Raw genomic sequence first — 22,904 nt, forward strand, 5'->3', positions numbered from 1 at the left:
CTGCAGCTGCATAAGAAAAGTGAGCCATAAAGCAAGCACAGCTTGGAAGTAGCCCCAGCCTTCCTAAGGGTCGATATCTCTCCTTAAGAATTCGTAACTTGACAGAGCACTGGAAGGTGTATCTATACATATATATAGACGTATACATGATCAGTGGTGCCTGCAACAATTCCTCCCCTAATTGAAATGTTAAGAAATTGCTGCAGGCCACTTAACTGACAGAGTCATCAACCTGAGGAAGCAAAATATCTAAAGGCTAAAGAGATGAACAAAATGGTTTGACATCTGTGTTTGAGTGTGCACACGGGCCGTAGAAAGTCCTACCCCGCTCAACAAGAACAAGAAACAGATATAATTTGTCTGAACAGAGGCTGACTACTCACAAAGGTTACTGTAGCTCCAGCAGTTACCCATTGGTCAGTGAAATCATCAGTGTATCTAATAAGGATTCCAGCTTATGGTAAACGCTGCCCCTTCTAAATCAACTGGAATCAGCATAGTTTCAAATTTCCTGGCTGAGGCAGCGCCAGAAGCCGCACGGGCGCTCTGCAATGCACACAGGGTGATGTAAATGGAAGCCTTCTGAGCATTATCAAAGGGGGGGGGGGAGAAAAAGAACTGCAGTCAGTCGCATTCCTGCTACAGCTGAAAACGAGCCCACCTAGGCTACCTTAAGGCAGCAGAGCTACCGTAAGCTTCTTTCTTTCTTTCTTCTTCTTCTTCTTCTTCTTTTTAATCTGGCAGAGATGACTATCGGTGAAAAGAGAGGGAACTGTATTCCATATCTGCAGCAGCAGCGGCACCAGCAGCAAGAGCCACAGAAGGAGAAAAATGGAATGACATTGGAAATTCGGTCTTACTCAGCAGCAGAGGCTCTGTGACAGTGTAGGTACTTTATCAGAACTGAGCCCTTTCTTTGAGGAGCATACAGATGATTAGGGGACAGTTTGTCACCCCACAGCTCTCCCCTGTTTCCAATAATACAGAAAGAAAGAAAGAAAGAAAGAAGGAAGGAGGAAAGAAAGAAAGAAAGAGGGGAGGAAGGAAGGGAGAAAGAAAGAGGGAGGGAGGAAGGGAAGGAAGGAAGGAAGGAAGGAAGAGGGAGGGAGGGAGAAAGAAAGGAAGGAAGGAAGGGAAGGAAGGAAGAAAGAAAGAGGGAGGGAGGGAAGGAAGGAAGGAAGGAAGGAAGGAAAGCAAGAAACAAAGAAGGATGGCAGGACGGAAGGAAGGAAGGAAGGAAAAAAGAGGGGAGGGAGGGAAGAAGGAAGGAAGGGAAAAAGAAAGAAAGAAAGAAAGAAAGAAAGAAAGAAAGAAAAAGAGGGGAGGGAGGGAGGGAGGGAGGAAGAAGGAAGGGAGAAAGAAAGAAAGAAAGAAAGAAAGAAAGAAAGAAAGAAAGAAAGAAAGAAAGAAAGAAAGAAAGATTTGTGCTAAATAATTGTGGGTATTTTGTGATTGGGAGCCTAATTGTGCACACCAAATTCAAGGTGAACGATAGAAATTTATGAGTTTATGTGTATTTCGACTTTGAGAAACTGCATGCAAAGCAAAAAGCACATGATTGTTCTGGGGAGATAATTCAGGCGGTGGATAAAAAGAAAAGGGCAGATTTCTAGGTCTCAAGGTTTTTTCAATAATATCAGAACTCCAGTAGTTGGGCTTTAGTCCAGTGCATTACTGATTTTCCTCTCCATGGCCAGCTTGGTAATGAATGTACAATACTGCTGATACAGGTAGTCCTCGGCCTACAACAGTTCCTTTAGTTCAAAGTTACAACAACACTGAAAAATGTGACGTATCACCATTTTTCACAGTTACGATCTTTACAGAATCCTATGATGTGATCAAAATTCAGATGCTTGGTAACTTATGACCGTTGCTGTGTCCTAGGGTCATGTGATCCTCTTTTGAAACCTTCTGATAAGCAAAGTCCATGGGGAACCAGATTTACTTAACAACCAGGATACTAACTTATCAACTGCAGTGATTCACTTAATAGTTATGGCAAGAAAAGTCATAAAATGGGTCAAAACTCACTTAACAAATGTCTCACTTAACAACAGAAATTTTGGGTTCAATTGTGGTTGTAAGTCGAGGACTACCCGTGTTTATATTATCCTAAGAAATTACAGTCCCCTTAGCATACAATGTATACAGCGGTATCAGAAAGCATACAGAGCCAATAAAAATATTGTCACTAATTCTTCTTGGAAAATGAGCAGCATGGTTTGTATGCTACACCTGAGAAAGCCTGTAGAACACATAAATTAAGACAAGCAAGGGCAGCTGGATTGCGGGATGCAACTGAACAAGGAGTGGCTGCAGATAAATTTAAGCATGTTAGTATTATTTGTAGCAGACAGGACATAGCAATGGCTTATCAGTCCACAAATTGTTTTAACTTTGGCTGCTTCCAATTGAACCTGGGTCTCATAGGACAGCTTGCGCAAAAGACCTAAGAAAAAATGTTTCTTTAAAACAAAGCAGGCATAATCGGGAATATAGTTACAACCATCAAGGATTGAATGTGGGCAGTGCAATAATTCTAATTCTCTAAGAGTTCAAACTGCACTCAGCCGTTCTCATAGGAAAGTCAAGGACTCAGCTTTAGTAGATAAAATACTTTGATTGCAGTAACTAAAGAGCCACAGCAACTACAATCAGTAGTAGCCCCGACCCTTTGGAACGAGCTCCCCGTGGAGATTCGTACCCTCTCCACCGTCCAGGCCTTCCGCACAGCCCTTAAGAACTGGCTAGCCCGTCAGGCCTGGGGACAAGGATAGGCGCCCCTCCCGAATGATGAATGTATGTTGCTTGCTATTTTATTATATGTCTCTATGTCAATGTTTGTATTCCCCCTCCCTGATTTTATGTGAGCCGCCCTGAGTCCCCTCAGGGAAAAGGGCGGCCTACAAATATTAATAAAATCTCTAAAAAATCTCTAAAATCTCTACAATCAGCTTCTACAGAATGTACTCATATACATGTGTGGGAGCCCGAGGTCTAAATCCTCAGTTTCTCTCCCTTCCCCTCTCCCTCCCCCACACCCCTCAACTTCTCTTTCTTGTAACAAACTGCCTGAAGCTCTTTTGGCAGTCTGGACTGTTGATGGTCCCCGCACCGTGTTTATATAACAATCTGGTGTGGTCTCAGGGTTCTCCTTTTCTGCCTTGTCAGTTCCAGCCGTCACAAAAACATAGAAGAGAAGGAAATTGAAGGCCAAATGAAATGTGCGTGTTTGATAAACATTGAGAAACAGGGGGTTTCCTTTTATTCTTTTTAAACCAGAGATGGAAAGAAGCAGAAGGGGGTACGTGGACACACGGCTCTGGTATAATGGTGGTATTTGAAGCCGATCACACTAGTCTGACAAACTTCTAGGATAAAAGGAAAGACAAGGTGAAAAAAAAGGAAGAATGAGGTGGGGAAGGGGCTGGTTTTACTCCCATAGGTAAAGGTAAAGGTTCTCCTCGCACATATGTGCTAGTCGTTCCCAACTCTAGAGGTCGGTGCTCAGTTCCGTTTCAAAGCCGAAGAGCCAGTGCTGTCCAAAGACGTCTCTGTGGTCATGTGGCCGGCCTAACTAAACACAGAAGGCCCACGGAGCACTGCTATCTTACCACTAAGGTGGTCCCTATTTTTCTACTTGTATTTTTACAGTGCTAGGTTGGCAGAAGCTGGGACAAGTAAAAGGAGCTCATTCCGTTATGCAGCCCTAGGGATTCAAACTGCTGTACTGTCAACCTTCTGATCGACAAGCTCAGTGTCTTAGCCACTGAGTCACCGTGTCCCAAAGAGAGATAATGGAGCCTAAAACAGGGTTTCTCAGTCATGGCAACTCTTAGCCACTAAGCCACCGTGTCCCCAGATTTAGTCCCATCTTCCACCCCAATTCATGGAAGCGAAGGTACTAGGATACTCCAGGTTGTGAACACCAGCATATTCTGGAAAACCAAGGTGAATTTCTGATGGTCACCAAGCATCTAAGGCAGTGGCCCTACTTCCATCCAACCAAGCTTCCCACTACTCTTTGCTTTCTGTTTCTGTGCCCCCCATCCTTTCCCCCCTGCTATTCCCAAACCGATACATTTCTTTTGCTAAGCAACACAGTTAAGCAAATTGTGCCCCATTTTACGAACTTTTTGCCACAACTGTTAAGGGAATCACTGCAGTTAAGTGAATCATGTGGTCATTGAACTAATCTGGCTTCCTGCATTGATTTTGCTTGTCAGAAAGTGGCAAATGGTGATCAAGTGATCCCGGGGACACAACAAAAGTCATAAATACATGCCAGCTGACAAGCGCCTGCATTTTGATCCCTTGACTCTGGGGATGTTGCAACAGCCGTAAGTGTGAGAACCAGTCAGAAGTCACTTTTTTTCAGTGCCATTGTAACTTTGAATGGCCACTAAACGAATATAAATTGAGGGCTACCTGTACATTGTTAAACTTATAATGTGTTTTCCTTTCTTTCCATCTTGTATTCCTCTACCCTGTCAAGGATGGTAGAAGAATAGATCCTAATGAAATGCAGGCAACCTATAGGTTTGGATTCTCTGGATGAAATTACACATTACACTAAGACGAAAGGAAGTTTGCCTGCCAATAGCTCCTCATATTGTATGAATCTACCACTTCTAAACACCTGGATGATAGCTCAACATGTACAGTAAACCAAGCCTTTGGCACTATGCTACACATTTGGTTCACAGTTCTCTTGTCAATCTGGTTGCTTACCTCATTAAGGAGGTGGGAAAGGAAATGCAATTAACTCTTATCTATTTTACTGTAGATGTTTCCTCAATTAAGTATGATTCCTACATCCAGCGGAGGAATATGCTTTGGAAAGAAATCTGCAGAGATACAGTCCCCAAAGTGTTCGTCAGTTATTATCTCTGTGAGTTAAATACTGTCTTTTTCGGAGTATAAGACACTCCAGAGTATAGGATACACATTAGTTTTTGGGGAGGAAAATAGGTGGGGGGGAATCTGCCACTGCCTTCCAGGTATTCATCTGGCTAGCAGCCTTAGCCTGGTCAGCTTCAGCACATTAGTTCGCTGGTTGTGAGCGTGTGCGTTAAGCGCTCATTGGGGCTGATAAGCTGATCGTAGCAGGGAGCTCCAGGGAATAAAGCAGGCAAAGCGCAGAAGCAGCTGTTCTGGGTTGCCATTTTGGGCTTCGCCCCTCGCATTTTCAGCCTCCAAACGCTCCGTTCAAGGCTGCAGGGATCACCAAAGCACATGGATGCCAATCGCCACCCAAAAATGCAATGCACAGAGGCCAAAATTGGGGAATGCGGAGGCATAAAACGTGATGCGCAGAAGTCAAAAAAGCAATGCAGGGAGGCAGCGATTGGCAGCAATGTGCTCTGGCAATCCCTGCAGACTTGAACAGGTGTCAAAAGGAGTGTTTGGAGGCTGAAAATGCGAGGCACAGAGCCCAAAAACGCAAGCCATTGTCTATGGCAATCTCTGCGGGCAGTAAGAGGATGTGCGGTGGCCAAAGGGGCAGGGCAGCGGGTGGACAGGGCTACATTCGGAGCATAAGATGCACCCAAATTTTCAGCCTCTTTTGTGGGGGGGGGGGAGGAGTGCATCTCATATGGTAGTTCTGCTATAGGAAAAAGGCCAGCTGGGTCACTCTAACCCAAACATTAGTCTGTTTCCAAAAATCTTACCAAAACACCTATAGGGACTTGCCTATGTACTGTAGTCATCAAGAACAAAGACAGATTCCAAAGCACCAGGAAAAATATGTTTTAAGTGACTCATATGACTTCAGGTGGAATTTTATTTAATTCTTCAAGCATTAAAGAAATAACTTTTATATATTAATAACTACGGGGACGAGGGGCAGCTTAAAATCTTACTCCACTTTAATGCAGCTTGCTTTATACTTCTTGGCCACAATCCAAACAAATGTGTTCACTGTTAAATTTTATTAAACAAGGTTTCCAGCTTTAATCCAATAATCAGTGTCACTAATAATCTGAACAATTGAATTGCACTAAAAGCCTACCACAAATATTAGAACAACAAAGCGAAAGGTTTTAACAGAACCTCTTGGTATAAAGAAAGTAAAAGTATCAATTTTCTTTCCAAAACATTTTGCTTTTCTGAGGAAAATTACTATTATTTTCCTGCTAACCTTAACAATTTTTGAAGGTCAATATTTCTGCCTATCCTACTAAGGTGGCCACTGGTATTATATAGGATAAAGTGTTCTACTTATAAATATTCTCCATTTCAAACTCTCTCATATTTAAGATAATCAGAATAAAAGCTTATTACAAGGGGAGAGTCTCAGAACCGGGGGATAAAGAGGAGTTGGGACAGATGGACAAATTGCGGCTGTAGGTATAAATAAATGTTTTTGATCTTGGCAACCTTAATGTGAGTCAACTTTTACTCTTAGAGTTCCTAAGTCAGATCCATACACTTTAAAAGTTGTCGAGTTTAATATTGGTATAAACTGATGGGTGGATGATTGTAATGTCTGTATCATTTAGAAAGGACCAACACTTTGAAAAGTTTTCTTGTATACTTTAGACCAGTGTTTCTCAACATTAGTAATATTAATATGTGTAGACTTCAGCTCCTAGAATTCCCCAGCCAGCATTCTGGGAGTTGGACTTCAATATTTTAAAGTTGCCATGACTGAGAAACCCTGTTTTAAGCTCCAGTATCTGTCTTTGGGACACAGTGGCTCAGTGGCTAAGATGCTGAGCTTGTCGATCAGAAAGGTCGGCAGTTTGGCAGTTCGAATCCTTAGCGTCGCGTAACGGAGTGAGATCCTGTTACTTGTCCCTGCTTCTGCCAACCTAGCAGTTCGAAAGCATGTAAAAATGCAAGTAGAAAAACAGGAATCACCTTTGGTGGGAAGGTAACAGTGTTCCGTGTGCTTTTGGCATTTAGTCATGCTGGCCAGATGACCATGGAGACGTCTTTGGACAGTGCTGGCTCTTCGGCTTTGAAACGGAGATGAGCACTGCCCCCTAGAGTTGGGAAAGACTAGCATATATGTGCGAGGGGAACCTTTACCTTTACCTGTCTGTCTTTATGTAATGAATTCTGCTAGGTATATACACACATACACAAACACATCATTCTTTAATAATAAGAGTTGGTCTATTAAAACTTTTAATTGAATTATAATGTAATTAGTTGTTTTAATTCATTAAACCTTGAGATCATCTTTACGGTATTTCAACTGGCATCACTGCAACTGCTTAACTGCTGGTTCCCATGATAATGGAAATGCAGACAGCTGCAGGTTGCCAGTTTGCTTCTGTGTGTAATTCAAGGGGCTGTTTGTCACCTATAACATTCTTCATGACATAGATCTTGGTTATCTGAGAAGCCAATGGTTTCTGCACATCCAGTGAGATCAGGTAGGGGGCAGACACTCCAGGTCCCTTCTATTCAACACTGTCACCTGTCAAGGGCCCTGGAAATGTACCTTCTCTGTTGCAGTGCCTGCTCTCTGGAATAGGACCCCCCCTCCCCCAGAAATACATATGGCTCCCTTCTTACAAGTGTTCATGTAAGGGAAAGTCTTTAAATCATGGTTCAGTTGTTGAACCTTTGGTGAATACACGTTTGCTCCAGTCACATGTGTAAATTTTCTTTTTTACTGTATTTGTTTTCTCACTTTTAATTATGTAAGCCGCCCCACATCACTTGGGAGTTGCACAGCCTTTTGAAATTAATAAATACATATTTACTTTTCAATAGTTTTTCTTGATGATGTAATAGTCTGCATAAAGGATTAGAAAACTACCTGGCTAAGGCCTGCATATTTAACCATTTCATACTAAAAGGGATACCTTTTATGTATGATTTTTATGTATGATTTTATATATGACATACATTCTACATAATGATACATTATGCATAATGTATGTCAAGCAATTATGTTTACAAAGTGAGGAAATCAGATCTAATTCAAAAGAAATTATATTTAGAAAACAGAAATTTCAAGAGAAGAAATGAAATGAATTTCTTCATTTGTGCAATTCCCAAATGAAAAAAAAAAGTGGAAAAAAATCAAAGCAGTAGTTTGGGTACATGAAACTATCTCTGATAAGTTAATGACATTTTAGCAGAAGAAAAATCCTTAAAGAAAAATTACTGGTCAGGTGATCAATGAGAGCTATTTTTATCAGTGATATTTTGGTTAATGATGGCTTGCTGCTGCTAAAAAACTTTAAGCAGGCAAATCCATAAATTTTCTTCACTGACAAAGTTGGTTTATTGCGTAAGTTTTCTTGCATTTTCTTCTAGGTCTCCAAGAAATGTCCACGTTGTTGGGACTATGAATATTAGCTTAAGCAACCAATTAAAAGACAAATGACTGACCAACTATTTTACTTAGTTACTTTAAAATCCCTACTATTAAGTTGTCTAATCACAGCTGTCCTTCTCTTCCCATCTACACTGATTTGTATCCTGGGCACCACATTTAGAGTGCTATGATTTCCGAAGAAGAGGTTGACTTAGTAGAATAATTTCAGTCAAAAGTGTTCCATAAACAAATTTCACATTAAAAACGCTGCCTGGCACCAGCCAAGCTCTGAAAGTAGGCAAATATTTCTTATGAGGCACTTTGGAGATTTTTTTCACTTGAAAAATCAATGTTTTTACAATCTCCCCAAAGAATCAATGGCGTCTTTCTTCTCCATTCATTTAGAATAAATGCCCTTTTAGTTTTCATGAGCTAAACTTCTTTCTTCAATTTTTTTTAAAAGAATGAGTGGCTCTGTGTGCCTGTGGGAGGTGGTATTAGGAAGTTCATTCCACAAGACTGACAAACTTTGCCAATGCTTAAACACAGAAACTAACTAGTTGCAATTATTTCGAGAATCACTCCATAGGTTGTAGAAGGCAGCTATAGACAGAACAAAAGACCACAATTGTTATTGCAGTGGTCCTCTAGATAGAAGTTCCCAGATCTTTTCATCCAGCATCAACATCTCTCAATCATCTACAATTAATCTTTGATTTACAGCCAGTCACTTAGCAACTGTTTGAAGTAATGACAGACATTCCCCAAAAGGGGGAGGGGGGTGTTGATGACCTGATTTCAAAGTTGCAATGGCTGCACCTCCCTCCCATGGTCATGTCATATGTTGAGACCTTGGTAACCAGCTCACTTTTAGAGCTGTTTGCAGTGTCCTGTGACCATGATTTTCCATGTTTCCTGGTGTTTATTTCCAGTTTCCAGCAAAAAGAGTACTATTGGATATATTGAATTCGCTTAATGACTGCATTGTTCACTTAATGACTGCTTCATGTACTTAATAATTACTGTGAAGTGTCAAAAAATCAGGTCCGGTCATGTGGTGACTCACTTAACAATAACAAGTTATTATCATAATTCTAGGCTCAATTACGGTTGCAAATTGAGGATTACTTTACCTAGTTGTAAGGCTAGAAGCAAAGCCAAAGTTCTTTAGCTGATTGAAAAAGAATGGTAGAATAATGACAGTTCATTCCAGCTTTTCCTAATTCTCTTTTAAGATCAGTATTATGAGATAAATAAAAAACAAAACTATGCCTTGCAATCCAGAATTCCTGAAAATCCACTGTGAAGTTCAGCATCCGAATAAATATTGATACAATAGACTTATATTCCTCAATCTTGGGAACTTTTATGGACCAACTCCCACCTATGCTGGCTAGGGAAATGTATGATTTCTCTAGGGAGAAAAACTAGAGTAGGCTACTGCTATTACTACACTAGGAAATTAACAGCTCAGTTAATTCAAATATTTCAAAGGGTCCAATTTCATGTTTTAAACTAAATAAAAACTACTTCAGGTAAGTGGATTTACCTCCTATACATCCTTCCAGATCTATTGCAGTTTTCCTCTGTGTATTTTATTCATAGTGCTTTATTTCTGTTTATTTAACAAATGGGCCCTTTGTTAAAGTTATTAAGGTGGGACATAGTTATAGCAATTTCTACATTCCTTTGGTTGGTGTGCCCAGTTCAGTCCCCCAAATAGATAAATTGATTGAACATCTGTTAACATTCATTGATAGCACATTGGTTACATTAACTAGTTTTTGTTCTTCAGTTGCTGACTCAATCTATATTTGTTGGTGTGTATGTGTGCATATGATGAAGTGATGTAGTTTTTAACTGTTGCTAGCCAGGCAAGAGTCATGTATTTTAGAGAATAAAATGAACATGATGTTTTAATAGGAAATTCTGTAACCTAACAAGTCAGAACTCTTTCAGTGCTTTGCTTATGCTAGTTAAGAAGTACACCTCTAACAAGGATTCCTGCTGAATCCAAATCTACAACTTTATAGGTAATCCTCAATTTATGGCCAATTACTTAACAATCGCTTAAAGTTATGACACTCAAAAAAAGTTAATTACAATTCATTCTCAACATTACAATAGTCACGACACCCTTACAGTCGCATAATCACATTTTGGGCACTTGGCAATCATTTCACGTTTACAATTCGTTGCAGCATCCCACAGCCACACGATCATGTTTGCAATGTTTTTTGCTGCTTTTCAGCACAAAACACCATTGGATAAGCTGGATTTGGACTTTAGACCATGCAATTTGTTTAGAAACTATACAATTCGATTAAGGATCACAGAGGCTTGCTTAATTACTGTTGTAAACAAAAGAGAGTCATAAAATCAAGTCAGGTCACTCAATTTACGACTGCAATAATTTGCAGCCAGAATTCTGGGCTTTACTACAGGAACTTCTGTAGTACAGATGAAAGGTGGTAATCTATTTATGCAGAATTCTTAATCCAACTGGTTGCTGTCCAGATGCAGAGACTTCAGCAACCAGAATATCCGACTGCCTGGTCAACGCCTGGAATTCTGGAAATTGAAATCCACACATCTGGAAGGCACCCAGATTGAGAAATTTTTACCTCATAAAATTCATAAATTCAGAATCAGCATGAGCTCTAAGTTAAAATAATACTATATGTATAATGAGTGAGGAGGTGAAAGTGGCCTCCGAGAAGAAACATTGGTGCTTACCTGATTCTGAAGTAGTTTCATTTTCTGATTCACCAAATAAAAAGTCATATTTGGCCTTGGCAACAGTCTGGGAGTGAGCTGATGCACCATTAACCCAAACAAATGTTTCTCCCTGCAGACAGAAATAAAATGAAAACATGTTCATTTCACCATGGCACCTCCCACTAGCAATCCCTCATCTCAAAGCAACAGAAATAGGAGTTTCAAAAATACATATACCGGCTTTTAAAAGTATTTAAGAGAGAAAAAGAGAATATTTTGAAGGTTTATTTCCAGCAGCATTCAACACCTTTTTTTTCTTTTTTTTTTTTTTTGCAGTTTATTGCTTTTCACTAAAATTAACACACACATCTTAATCACACTGTCTTGAGAAGAAGGATTCCTCTAGCAAGTCTTCATTTATGTAGCATTAAATGTCTGTTTGTAACCTTCAACTGGGTGAAAGAGTGCACCAAGGGACAGCAATGCTTGAACCAAGGTACCTTGTCTTCAGAAAGCCTTTGGAAAGACAGTGAAATTTTCCAAAGACAACACAGCTTTTATGAAGACAACACAGCTTTTCCAAAGGTTCAGGAAGTTGCATGTAGGGAATTTTCCCTACAGAAACCAGGTCTGAAAAGGAGACAGCAAAGGCAGTAAGGTATTTCTGCTTCAGCTGGACACAAAATGCAAAAGGTCAGTATGAGGAAGTGGGAGAGAAAGTAGCTGAGCAAATGAATGCCAGCTGGCACTTACTAGGGTAGGCAGCATTGAACGGAGGCTGAGGCTTCCCTGGGCATGGCAAGCAGTCCCAGGGCCACATAGTTCACAAGACAGATGCCCAAAGGGCAGAGATGGGTGAGTGACAGGCAAGTGAGAGAAGTTGGAGGCAGTCTCTTACCTTATTGAGGATGGGGGTTGGGAGTAACTAAGAGTAGAATGGCTTGGACTGGGAAAGGTACTCACTTAACAACCGATGACTCTCTGTCAACTACTGCAATAGGGAATGCCAAGATTTATATTGTAAGTTGGCAAAGGTAAGTGAGCAGTGAGCGGGGGGTGGGGGGGTGGAATCCGCTTTCTAGCTAATATAAATCGTGTGTCACAGCTAATCGTCGGAAAAACTAACCGGTTTCATTTTTTTTACTACCAGTTCAGGCGAACCAGTAGCATTTTTATTACCAGTTCAGGCAAACCAGTCCGAACCAGTAGCATTTCATCCCTGTCCTGAATTGTAAACTGCATTTTGTAATGGTAAGTACAGGTTGTTAGCGTTTAAAGGAAAAGCTGCTTCCCTTTCTGCCTTACCAACTCTCATCTGCTGTAGCACTAGAGTGGTGAACAAGCCATGTGTAGCTCAAGCAGGCACTTTCCTAATTCACTGATCTATAAGGAGGAGAAAATATAACATAATCAGACTTCCTAAATTGATTTCGGCCTCATTAGGTTGACCGGACCAGGAAATCCACTCCATAGGAAGCTCAAACTACTTTTATTGAGATTGACTACAATAACTATGTAGTAAATTGTGCAGTACCGTCTCTTTCTTCTATCCAGTAAAACATAGAGGAGTCTGCATGAGCCGTTTTCAAATATTACCTCATTGTTCTGGACTTAAAGATGCTTCGGCCCCTAAGATATGGTTCATCCATATTTCTATCAAAGTCATCTTCATTGGTCTCCATCCTTTAGAACCCCATGCTTTCTGGCTGGGATCCTCCATAAGTCCTTCCCTAAAGGTTTGCACAGGAAGAGCCGAGAAAAATGGTCCTGTAGGGACCTAAGTGCCAAGCCATTAAAGGGTTTCAAGGTAACAAACCAAAATCTTGAACTGGACTTAGAAGCACACTGGTAACCAATGACCACAACACAGCATAGCTTTGTCACTGCTTAATCTGCTACATCCCATTAGCTGATTAGAAGGATATTGACCATGGTATCCTTCTGCGACGGTTACGCGAGGTGGGAGTGGGAGGCACCGTCTTAAAGTGGTTCTCCTCCTGCCTCTCGGACAGGTCGCAGTTGGTGTTGGTTGGGGGACAGAGATTGGCCCCTAGGCCCCTCAAATATGGGGTGCCGCAGGGCTCGGTCCTGTCCCCCCTCCTATTTAACATCTACATGAAGCCGCTGGGTGAGATCATACACCGGCACGGGATTAAATATCATCAATATATGGACGATACTCAATTCTATCTGTCCACCCCGTGCCAACTCAGCGAAGCAGTTGAAATGATATGCCAGTGCCTGGAGGCTGTCAGGATCTGGATGGGAGCGAACAAGCTTGCACTCAATCCAGACAAGACCGAGTGGCTATTGATGTTGCCCCCCAAAGATGGTCCAGACATTCCACCTCTTAGCCTGGGGGGTGAAGTTATACACCCCTCGGAGAGGGCCCGCAATTTGGGGGTCCTCCTGGATCCACAGCTGATGTTAGAACACCACTTGTAGGCTGTGACCAGGGGGGCCTTTGCCCAGGTTCACCTGGTGCACCAGTTGCGGCCCTATCTGGACCGGGAGGCACTTCGAATAGTCACTCACGCCCTCGTCACCTCAAGACTGGATTACTGTAACGCACTCTACATGGGGCTGCCCCTGAAGAGTGTTTGAAGACTGCAGTTGGTCCAGAATGCAGCCGCGCGAGCGATAATGGGTGTACCCATTTACCCAGATACACCCATGTTACACCTATCCTCCGCGAGCTGCACTGGCTCCCCATTGGTCTCCAGACCCGCTTCAAGGTGCTAGTCATTACTTTTAAAGCCCTACATGGTATTGGACCTGGCTACCTGAGAGACCACCTCCTGCCATTTACCTCCCAACGACCAATAAGATCACACAGGTTGGGCCTCCTCCGGGTGCCATCGACCGGACAATGCCGGCTGGCAGCCCCCCGAGGGAGGGCCTTCTCTGTAGCTGCACCGGCCTTATGGAATGAGCTACCCGCAGAGATCCGGACCCTTACCACTCTCCCGGCCTTCCGTAAAGCGACAAGACCTGACCGATCCAGCAGGCCTGGGGCTGTTGATTAAACTCCAGCCCCACATGATTGAATGGATGATTTTACTTTAAATAATTGTATTTTTAATATTCTATGTTTTTGCTTTTGTTGTGAGCCGCCCAGAGTCCCTAGGGAGTGGGCGGCATACAAATCTTATTAAAATTGCAAAGTTGCAAAGTCAGCTCCACTATACAGACCAAACCAGGAAATCAGATCTACAAGAAAGCTAAAGCTACTTTTATTGTAGTTTTACTGGCTATCGTTAACAGAAACCTGGAAGTATAATTACCTTACTTTCTACCCCCTTTATACTCATGTGATTTAGGGAGGTGTCTGCCAAGTTGCTAGTAGATAACAGCTTGGGGATTTATTACGTGTTTTTTTTTTCTTGTCACTTTGGTATAACAGATCTGGCCTATCAATATCAAGGTTAACTTCCTTATTCATTGCAGCAAATCAACAGTCCCCTTTTAGTCTGGTTAAAAATTCCAAGTGATTTTCAAAAGCAGTTTTATGTAGAGCACAATACAGCAATCAATGAACAAGAAGATCAGTGCATGACTGACTATTGCCAAATATTCCAATCTCTAAATTGGCACACCAGCCAAAGTTGGGCAAAGCCCCTCTCCCACTCAGCCACAACCTCCAGCAACTTCTCTAGTAGGTATTATGGAGCAAACTAGGACCCACACATCAAAAAGCCTCCTTTAGGAAGAGTAAGATTTTAGTTTAAGACAAGAATGGAGCTGTGATCAAGCTAGATCAAACCCCAACAAACAGTAAATTCCATCGTGCAGTTATTTAATCTGACCTTGTTTACATCTATTCTAGTCCTTATAACCTCCCAATATCAGTCTAGGACTTGAAGTTCTTCAACATCCCTAACCCAGCCTGGGTGGCATTGGATGAAATTTATATCAAAGCCTCTTTTTATCTGGGAAAACGTTCCAAAGACCGGGGCCCTTGTCTAAGAATAAACTCTGCTGAACTTAGTACAATTTATTTCTTTTAATTGCCTCCCGGTTGTAGCACAGGGTAATAAGGGCATGGCACCAGGCTTCTTTTAAAACAGTCTTTGCTTTGTACTCTACCCCATACAAAGATAGTTCACGGTCAGTTGAAAAAAATTGAATGTTCCCCCTATTAGATCTTGGACAAGAGATTGAGTGCTCAGTTGCCTTCTCTCAGGGACACTGGATTTCTCTTTTTAGTCAGTTTTCTAAATTTGCATCAATACATGTTAGTGGATACCAGAGGTGGGTTCCTACCAGTTTGGACCAGTTCAGCCGAGTAGGTAGTAACTCAGCCAGCCACGCCCCTGAATTGGTTCTATTGGCAGCGTCATAGGCGCCACCATCTTGTTTTTTGCTTCTGCGCATGCAGAGAAGTATTTCATTACCTACTGTGCATGTGCGCATAGCGCACATCAAGTGGACACACCCGTGAAGCGCATCCCTGAGCGAACTGGCAGTAGAAGAAGCTGGAACCCACTCCTGGTAGATAGTACCAGGCAAAATTATGTAGCATCTTGGTCCTACTACAGGCAATTCATGTCCTCTTTTTCAGCCATGCTTGAGTGGACACTGTAAATGCAGATGTAACATAAACTTTCCAAACAATGTTTCAGCTTCTTTCCACATCATCTTTGTGTTCTAAAAGGGGAACAATAGATCCTGGAGGAATCATTGTTTACACTCTCCATGTTCTTCTTATCTGACTGCTACCTTGATTCCTTCAGGCCTAAGACAGGTATTATTATTTTTGCTGAATCTGAAGTTTGAAAATTGCCTGAGTTATGGTCTAAAACCATAAGATGCAAAGTAAACAAGAGGCTTCAAAGCAATGCTCCGAGTTAACAAAACACAGTGGCATTTTCAAACCACAGTAATTTTTCATTATTGAAGATGCCCATCATGTTTTTGTTTGAAGTGGGCCATTCTATGCAATCTTGTTCCATTCTGCTGTTTCAGTAAGGCTTTTATTGGACTAGGAAGATATTCTGATATTGTTCCTCCTTTCTTTGTATCAGCCTCTGAACTGGCAGAATCAGCAATGAGCTGGGACTTTATCAGAATTTGGTTTTTCCCTTAGAAGTTCCATTAAGTCTTCCAGAATCACAAGATTTCTTCAGGCAGCCTGGCTGTTTGACTTCCTGTATTGTTCTGTCATTTTATGAAGAACTTCTGGTTTGAAACTGGTATACACAATAGAGACAGAAACATAGTTTGATAAGAATGGACATCAACTTGGGTCTCTGGCTGTTGGGTTTTTCTTCTACCAATGATCTGATTTGAACTCATAGAGGGTAAAAAATGGCATCTGAGTCAAATATACACCGGAGATATACAGTACTTTCAATCACACAGTTACACAAACCTTTACATCTTTCACAAAACAAAAGAGCTATGGAGGAGGGAGGGATCATCTTCACAATGAAAAGCAGTTTCCCTGATCACATGCACTGCAAAAGGTGCAAACGAAGGTTACCTTTCTGTTCCCCCATTAAATGTGCTTAAGCATTTTCCATTTTTCACTTTTTATATCATACTAGCTGATAACCCATCATTGTCCGGGTATTTATTTATAGAGGGACAATGTCCGGATCAAACATAATTTTTAATGTTGGATTTTCTCCCTTACCAGAGGGAGCCCCCTTGGGGAGTACTGTGAAGCCATTACCATGGCAACTCCACTGCGCTGTACAGTAGAACCCATTTTAGAGCAGTACAGTAGAATCCATTTGAAGGCACAACAGGCTGTATCGTAACAGAACAAGCACCTCCGAGGGGTGTTAGGGGTGTTTTACCCCCACAGTATTTGTTTCCAAAGAGTAAGTCATCTGTGTACCAAGTTTGGTTGAAATTGCTCGAGGCGTTCCAGAGTTATGCTGGAACACACACATACACACACACACACAGCCATTTTTATATAGATAGATATGTACACCACCCCTTATTTGTGCACTTTTGTTCAGCAATGGCCAAGTTGGCTGGGGAATTATGGGAACTGAAATGTACACATCTTAAAATAATTCAGACTGAGGAAAGCTGGCTGTTATGTGCAAAACAGAATCCAAAAGTACAATCAGGAAATCACTGTGGTGAATGCATGAAAATGGCACACTGCATACTCAACCTCAGAGCAAGATTCAAGCAAATTTATTTCTCAGAAATCTGCGTAAAATTGGGTTATCTGAGACAGGATTGTGAAGCAGAGTCTAAGTCTGGTGTAGCGGTTAAGGCACCAGCTAGAAAGTGGGAAACCATGAGTTCAAGTCCTGCCTTAGCCAAGAAAGCTGGCTGGATGACTTTGAGCCAGTCAGATCTCTCAGCCCAACCCATCTCACAGGGTTGTTGTTGTGTGAAAAAATAGATGGAGGAAAGGAGTATTAGCTATGCTTTGCTGCCATATGTTACTTATAAAGTAATAAAGGCAGAATAAAAATATAATAAATAAATCTAGACTACAAGAAATCCTCGACTTACAACAGTTCCTTTAGTGGCTGTTTGAAGTTACAATGACACTAAAAAAGTGACTTGTGACCATTTTTCACACTTATGACTGTTGCAGCACCCCCCCATTTACATTCAAATGCTTGACAACCAACTCACGGTTGCAAGGCCCAGAGTTATGTGATTACCTTTTGCAATATTCTGACAAGCAAAGTCAATGGAGAAACCAGATCCACTTAACAACCGTATTACTAAGTTAACAACTACAGTGATTCACTTCACAAATGTGGCAAGAAAAGTTGTAAAATGGAGCAAAACTCAATTATCAAATTTCTTACTTGGCAACATAAATTTTTGGCTCAACTGTGGTCGTAAGTTGACGACTACCTGTACTGCTATAAACTGATAAATGGGCTTCAGTCAACCTCTTTTTCAGAGATTAAAAACACTTCTGCCAGATCACTTTTAACAGCTGACTCAGACAGTGCATGCCAATAGGAATGAAGCCAAATAAAGCCATCACGCATCAAATTATCAAGGGATCAGCTGATTTCAGTGCAATCCAGCCAAGATGGATGCAAACAGAGACGTTTCATATTTTAAAGTCATCGTGGGTTTTGCCACAATTACTTTTATGCATCATGCTTGCATTCACTGCCTTATAGGCACACATGTTCAAATAATTAGACATCTACAACAGGGAGTCATCTCACTCAGCATCTAGCAGCATTGCCAAAGATTTGGCTGGTGGGATATGTTCTGTTCATTGGGTTTTATCTTGGATTACTACCTAAGCAATGTGTAGTATCCTAAAGATGTCAGTCATAATCAGACCTGGTCAGGACATGGAGAGAAGACCACATAATCATTCCAGATGTGTAGGACGGATTGAGAAATGAAGACAATCCTGGAAAAGATAAATGGCAACTCACTTTCATGCTATTGCCATCTAAAAGTACAATCAGGAAGTCACTGTGATGAAGGCGTGAAAGCTGCACACTCTGCATACTGCATACAAAAAAAAATTCAGCTGTTTCTATCTAGGTACCAGGAGATAATCTTCTGAATGGAAGACGACCTCACCTTTGCTTATATGATAGGGAACACAAGCGTAGTAGGCAATAAAGATTACCTGAATATGGAAGAAGCATTACTTAGGAGTACAAAGGAGCTGATGCATATTTAAAGACACAAGACAATATTTGGAAGCAGTTCAGGCAGATACCACCCTGATTCAGATAATCAGGCTTACAAGATTCTATTATTATAGCCAAACTTACTAAAGTATAGTTCTGATCTTCCTGTGGGCTTGATTTCTCGGTCTGGTCTACCTCACAGGGCTGACAATCATTCTCCAGCAAATGTTAAATGATTCTCTAAAGCAGTGGGTCTCAACTTTCCTAATGCTGCGACACTTTAATAGAGTTCCTCGTGCTGTAGTGACCCCAACCATAAAATTATTGTATGTTTTCCATATTTTTTCAAAAATATTTGCTTTCCAATTGTCTTAGATGACTCCTGTGAAAGCATCGTTCAACCCCCAAAAGTTGAGAACCACTGCTCTAAAGGAAAGAACCAAACCATTTCTCCTTTTAATATTGAAGAGGGCCTGGAATCCTGCTGGGATAAATCAAACATTCCTTGAACATTTGGTTACAGTCCTGCATTATACATAGAAATAAATGTCTGTCCCCTACTCCCAAGTATCGGGTTGTCTAAAGTAGATGGCACTATGTAGTATTAGCTCACTGATTTGTGACAGTCCTTCTGTCCTACAATCTGGGGTCTTCCATTTCTTTCTGCAGTGCAGAATCCCACAGTAGTCCTCCCCAACCCTGCCTCATAGCCACAGCTCCCCCTTTCAAGAAATCAGCTGAAATCTATGCTTTACTACCCCTTAAAATAACGATTTGTGCCTTAATGCCAAGCAGCTGTGAAAACAGAGCTCAATATCAACATCGCCACCATTGGTTCCCAAGAAGTTTTCCTTTCTTTCAGAAAAAAAACTACTGGTGAACATTTGAAAGCACCTTGATTGATCCAACTCCCTTAGTTCATTGCTGCAATCTGTTAAACTGAGTTTGATCTTTCAAATTAAAAATAGGAGCCAAACAATCAGATGGGAGAGGAAAAAAGCTCTTTCGCACACTTCTTTGCATATAAGGAGAACAAACAGGGACAGATGCTCACAATCAAGCAGAAAAAAGAGAAGAGACCATATGTACAAAGACCTGCGAGCGATTACAAGATGTACAGCCAGCGTGCACAAATGCGAGGAGCGGAAATGCATATTTGCATACGTTCAACAAATTAACCATTTTTACAGTGTGTGTGAGTAATTAAAAATTCTACATAAAGACAGACAGGTCCTGCCCCAAAAGATTTAAAACCTAATTGCCCACCGCATCCTGTGCATCTCTCCACTCACAAGAAAGCTTCCAAAGTGCAATGGGATTTGCTCTTAAAATTAGATAAAAGGGTGAAAGATCAGGGAACAAACAGAGGCGAAGAAAATCAAAGTGACAACCGCAGCAAATGAGATGCAAAAATATGTCAACTTGCAAGTTTGTTTTGGCTGCTGAAGCACTTTCATTGTAAATTTTAGATATCTGTGCACTTTTTAATCCACGGAGGATTCTGAAGGGATAGGTAGAAATTAGCCTTATTAAAGCCTGCTCAAAATGCTTTAGGTTAGCATTATAACACTCCAAATTGCAAAGCATATTAACAGAACAAAAATAGTTCAGGGCACTGTTTTGTTTTTTTTAAATGCACGGTAAGAATGCCCGCCTTTTCACTCCTGCAATAAACCTGCCAAATACATCACTATTATTCGTTTGATGGAAGTCGGTGGGGGGAGGGAGGAGAGGTAGAATAAACATGTTCTACAGGAAAATAATAATAATAATCCCAGGTTTCTAAATCCAGGGTTGAACTACAAAATTGGAAGGATATGTGATTACATGATTATAATGGTATTCTTTGCCAAGAGGAAACTCAGCTGCAACCATCCTGACTTGTTCTCCCACCATTCTTCACTACACAACAACCCTACCAAGTAGACAAGTCTATAAGGGGAGGCGAGTTAACTTCGGGCTCATCTGAGCCAAATCTGAATACCGAAGGCGGGTTTCTCCGCCTTAGATGGGACTCACACTCTTACAGCCAGGAGTAGGTATCCCTTCCCCACGCATCCAACCCCTGCCGCCCTCCATCCAAAAGTCATAAATCTGCTTAAAATGAAGGGGGGAGGGGAAGTGGGGGAGGCTGCCACCAGGACAGCGAAGAGACCTAGTTCTTGCAAAGCTGGCAAAGGGCAGAGCCGGCTCGGTCTTTGTCTCCCATTCATTTGCCCACGGGTCGGGGGGGGGGGGGGTCGGGGACGACACCGATTCTTGGGGTGGGGTCCGTGGCATCATCGAAGCGGTTTGACACCTGGGCAGCGTGGGTGGGCAGAACCACGGGGGCATCTCGGGTGACAAAGCCAAGCGGGGAGAAAGCATAAGGCACAGGGGGAGAAGGAGGAGGAGGAGGAGGAGGCGAGGTTTTTGTTTTTGTTTTCCTTACCCCATCGTCGCTTTCTTCCATCTTCCATTTCCCGGACAAGCCCCCCCTCCCGCCTTTCCTCTCGACCGCTGCAACAATAGTCCGAGAAGGGTGGGATGCCCGGGGTGTGGGGGCTGCTGCTGCTGCCTCTGGGCGCCCCGTGCGCGACGTCCTGCTTCTCCCACCTTTCTGCCGCCGAATCCTTTTGTTAAAGAGGCTGAAGCCGCCGAGCGTCGCTCAGAGCGGCGGCAGCCGAGGCTGAGGACTTGACTGGGGGCTCCTCCGGCATTTGCCTCAGCCGCCGCCGCCGCCAGCACGCTCACACGGGCTTGAAGGATGGCAGCGGCGAGGAGTCGGCATGACAACGCGGGGGGGGCATCCTTCGCTCCCGAGGCAGCCGCCTCGCCTGACGCTGCCAGCCACCCCAGCCCGGAGGGACGGCGACTCGACCCTTTCTGAGCATGTGCGAAGCCTTTCCCTCGGCCGCCTTCCCTTCGAGGGCCCGCACATGAGCACTGAGGAGCAGCGAAGCTGTTTCCTGCCCGGAGCCAAGCGAGCCTTGCGTGGAGCCGAAGCCGAGCGGAGTTCTCGTCTTTGCTTTGCTGCTGCCGCCGCCGCCGCCGCCGCCGCCGCGTTCTTAGAGACTCCGAGTTTGGCTTTTTCGGGAAGGGGCTGCTGTAGCAATGGTGCCCTTCGCTTTGTCCACGAAAAGGACCATCGGGCGAGTTGCTTGTGAGGGCGAGAGTCAGATATCTCTGCGGTTTTAGCAAAGAGGCACCCGCGTGGCGAGGAAGTTTTGGGGTCCGTGGTTGAGCATCTGTGGAAACTAACTTAAAAGGAGAGAAAAGGAAACTTTTCCTTCTTTTTAAAGGGAATCCCCCCGCCGCCATGAAGTAAAATGCAGGGTGAAGGAGCTAATTCTCGGGATAGTGGCCCCTAGATAGGAGCGTACTGAAAGGAGTAAGGGGTGTATTCAACTAACTACACGCTATGGCTGCAATTCTGTATAGCCTCCTTCCTCAGACTGGAACCTCACAGAAGGGCTACACTACAAAACACACACACACACGGAGACACGTTTGTTTATTTGTTTAGTTTGCCACTCATGTACAAGATAACAGGAATAAGAACATGAATAAGAACACAGGAAATGGGTACAAATAAATGGGGACAATAGGACAGGGACATGCCCTTATGCATGCCTCTACTGACTTCTTAGGAATGGGGTGTGGTCAACAGTAGACAGTTTAAGGTTAAAGTTATTGGGGGCTTGAGGATGTAACAACAGTCAGGTAGAGCATTCTAGGCATTGACCACTCTGTTGATGAACTTGTATTTTCTGCAATCGAGTTTGGTGCTGTTACCTTGAGTTTGTATTTATTGTGTGCTCCTACCTTATTGCAGTTGAAGCTGAAGTAGTCATTGTAGCAGATGTAGCAGATAATTTGTGTACTACGCTTAGGTCAGACTGTAGGGGCCATAGTTCTAGGTTGTCCAAGCCCAAAATTTCGAGCCTGGTGGCATAAGGTATTCTGTCACGAATGGTTCACCGACAAAACCGTGCTTGACTAAACCACGTCGCTGACATCATCAACAGGGCGACAACAGCACAGAAACAGAAGCACACTGTAAACCCTAAACCTAAAATTAACCCCTAAACCTAACCCCCCTAAACCTAAACCTAACCCTAAACTAACCTTTAACCTAACCCTAAACCTAACCTAAACCTAACCCCAACCCTTAACCTAACCCTAAACCTAACCCTTACCTTAAGTGAATCGGCTTGCTTTCAAAGCGCTATTTAAAGCACCCTTCTTTCTCCGCGCTGGCTGTTGTCGCCCTGTTGATGACGTCAGTGACGCGGTTTAGTCGAGCGCGGTTTTGATGGGTCACGGTTGCGAATAGAGGATTG

General features: G+C 42.6%; 1 protein-coding gene across 1 annotated transcript in view; it reads right to left on the bottom strand.

The window, feature by feature from the left end:
* The window catches only part of LOC116506592 (PH and SEC7 domain-containing protein 3-like), a 213,896-nt gene extending 192,479 nt beyond the window's left edge, over positions 1–21,417 (bottom strand). Inside the window, exons 1-2 of the mRNA XM_032214413.1 lie at positions 21,014–21,417; positions 11,018–11,129 (exon numbers count right to left, since the gene is read on the bottom strand). Coding sequence (XP_032070304.1) covers positions 11,018–11,129; positions 21,014–21,034 — 133 coding nt within the window. The 5' untranslated portion in view covers positions 21,035–21,417. The remainder of the gene's footprint in view (positions 1–11,017; positions 11,130–21,013) is intronic.
* Between the last annotated feature and the right edge of the window lie 1,487 nt (positions 21,418–22,904).

Source organism: Thamnophis elegans, chromosome 3 (assembly GCF_009769535.1).
Source record: "Thamnophis elegans isolate rThaEle1 chromosome 3, rThaEle1.pri, whole genome shotgun sequence".
Lineage (NCBI taxonomy): Eukaryota > Metazoa > Chordata > Lepidosauria > Squamata > Colubridae > Thamnophis > Thamnophis elegans.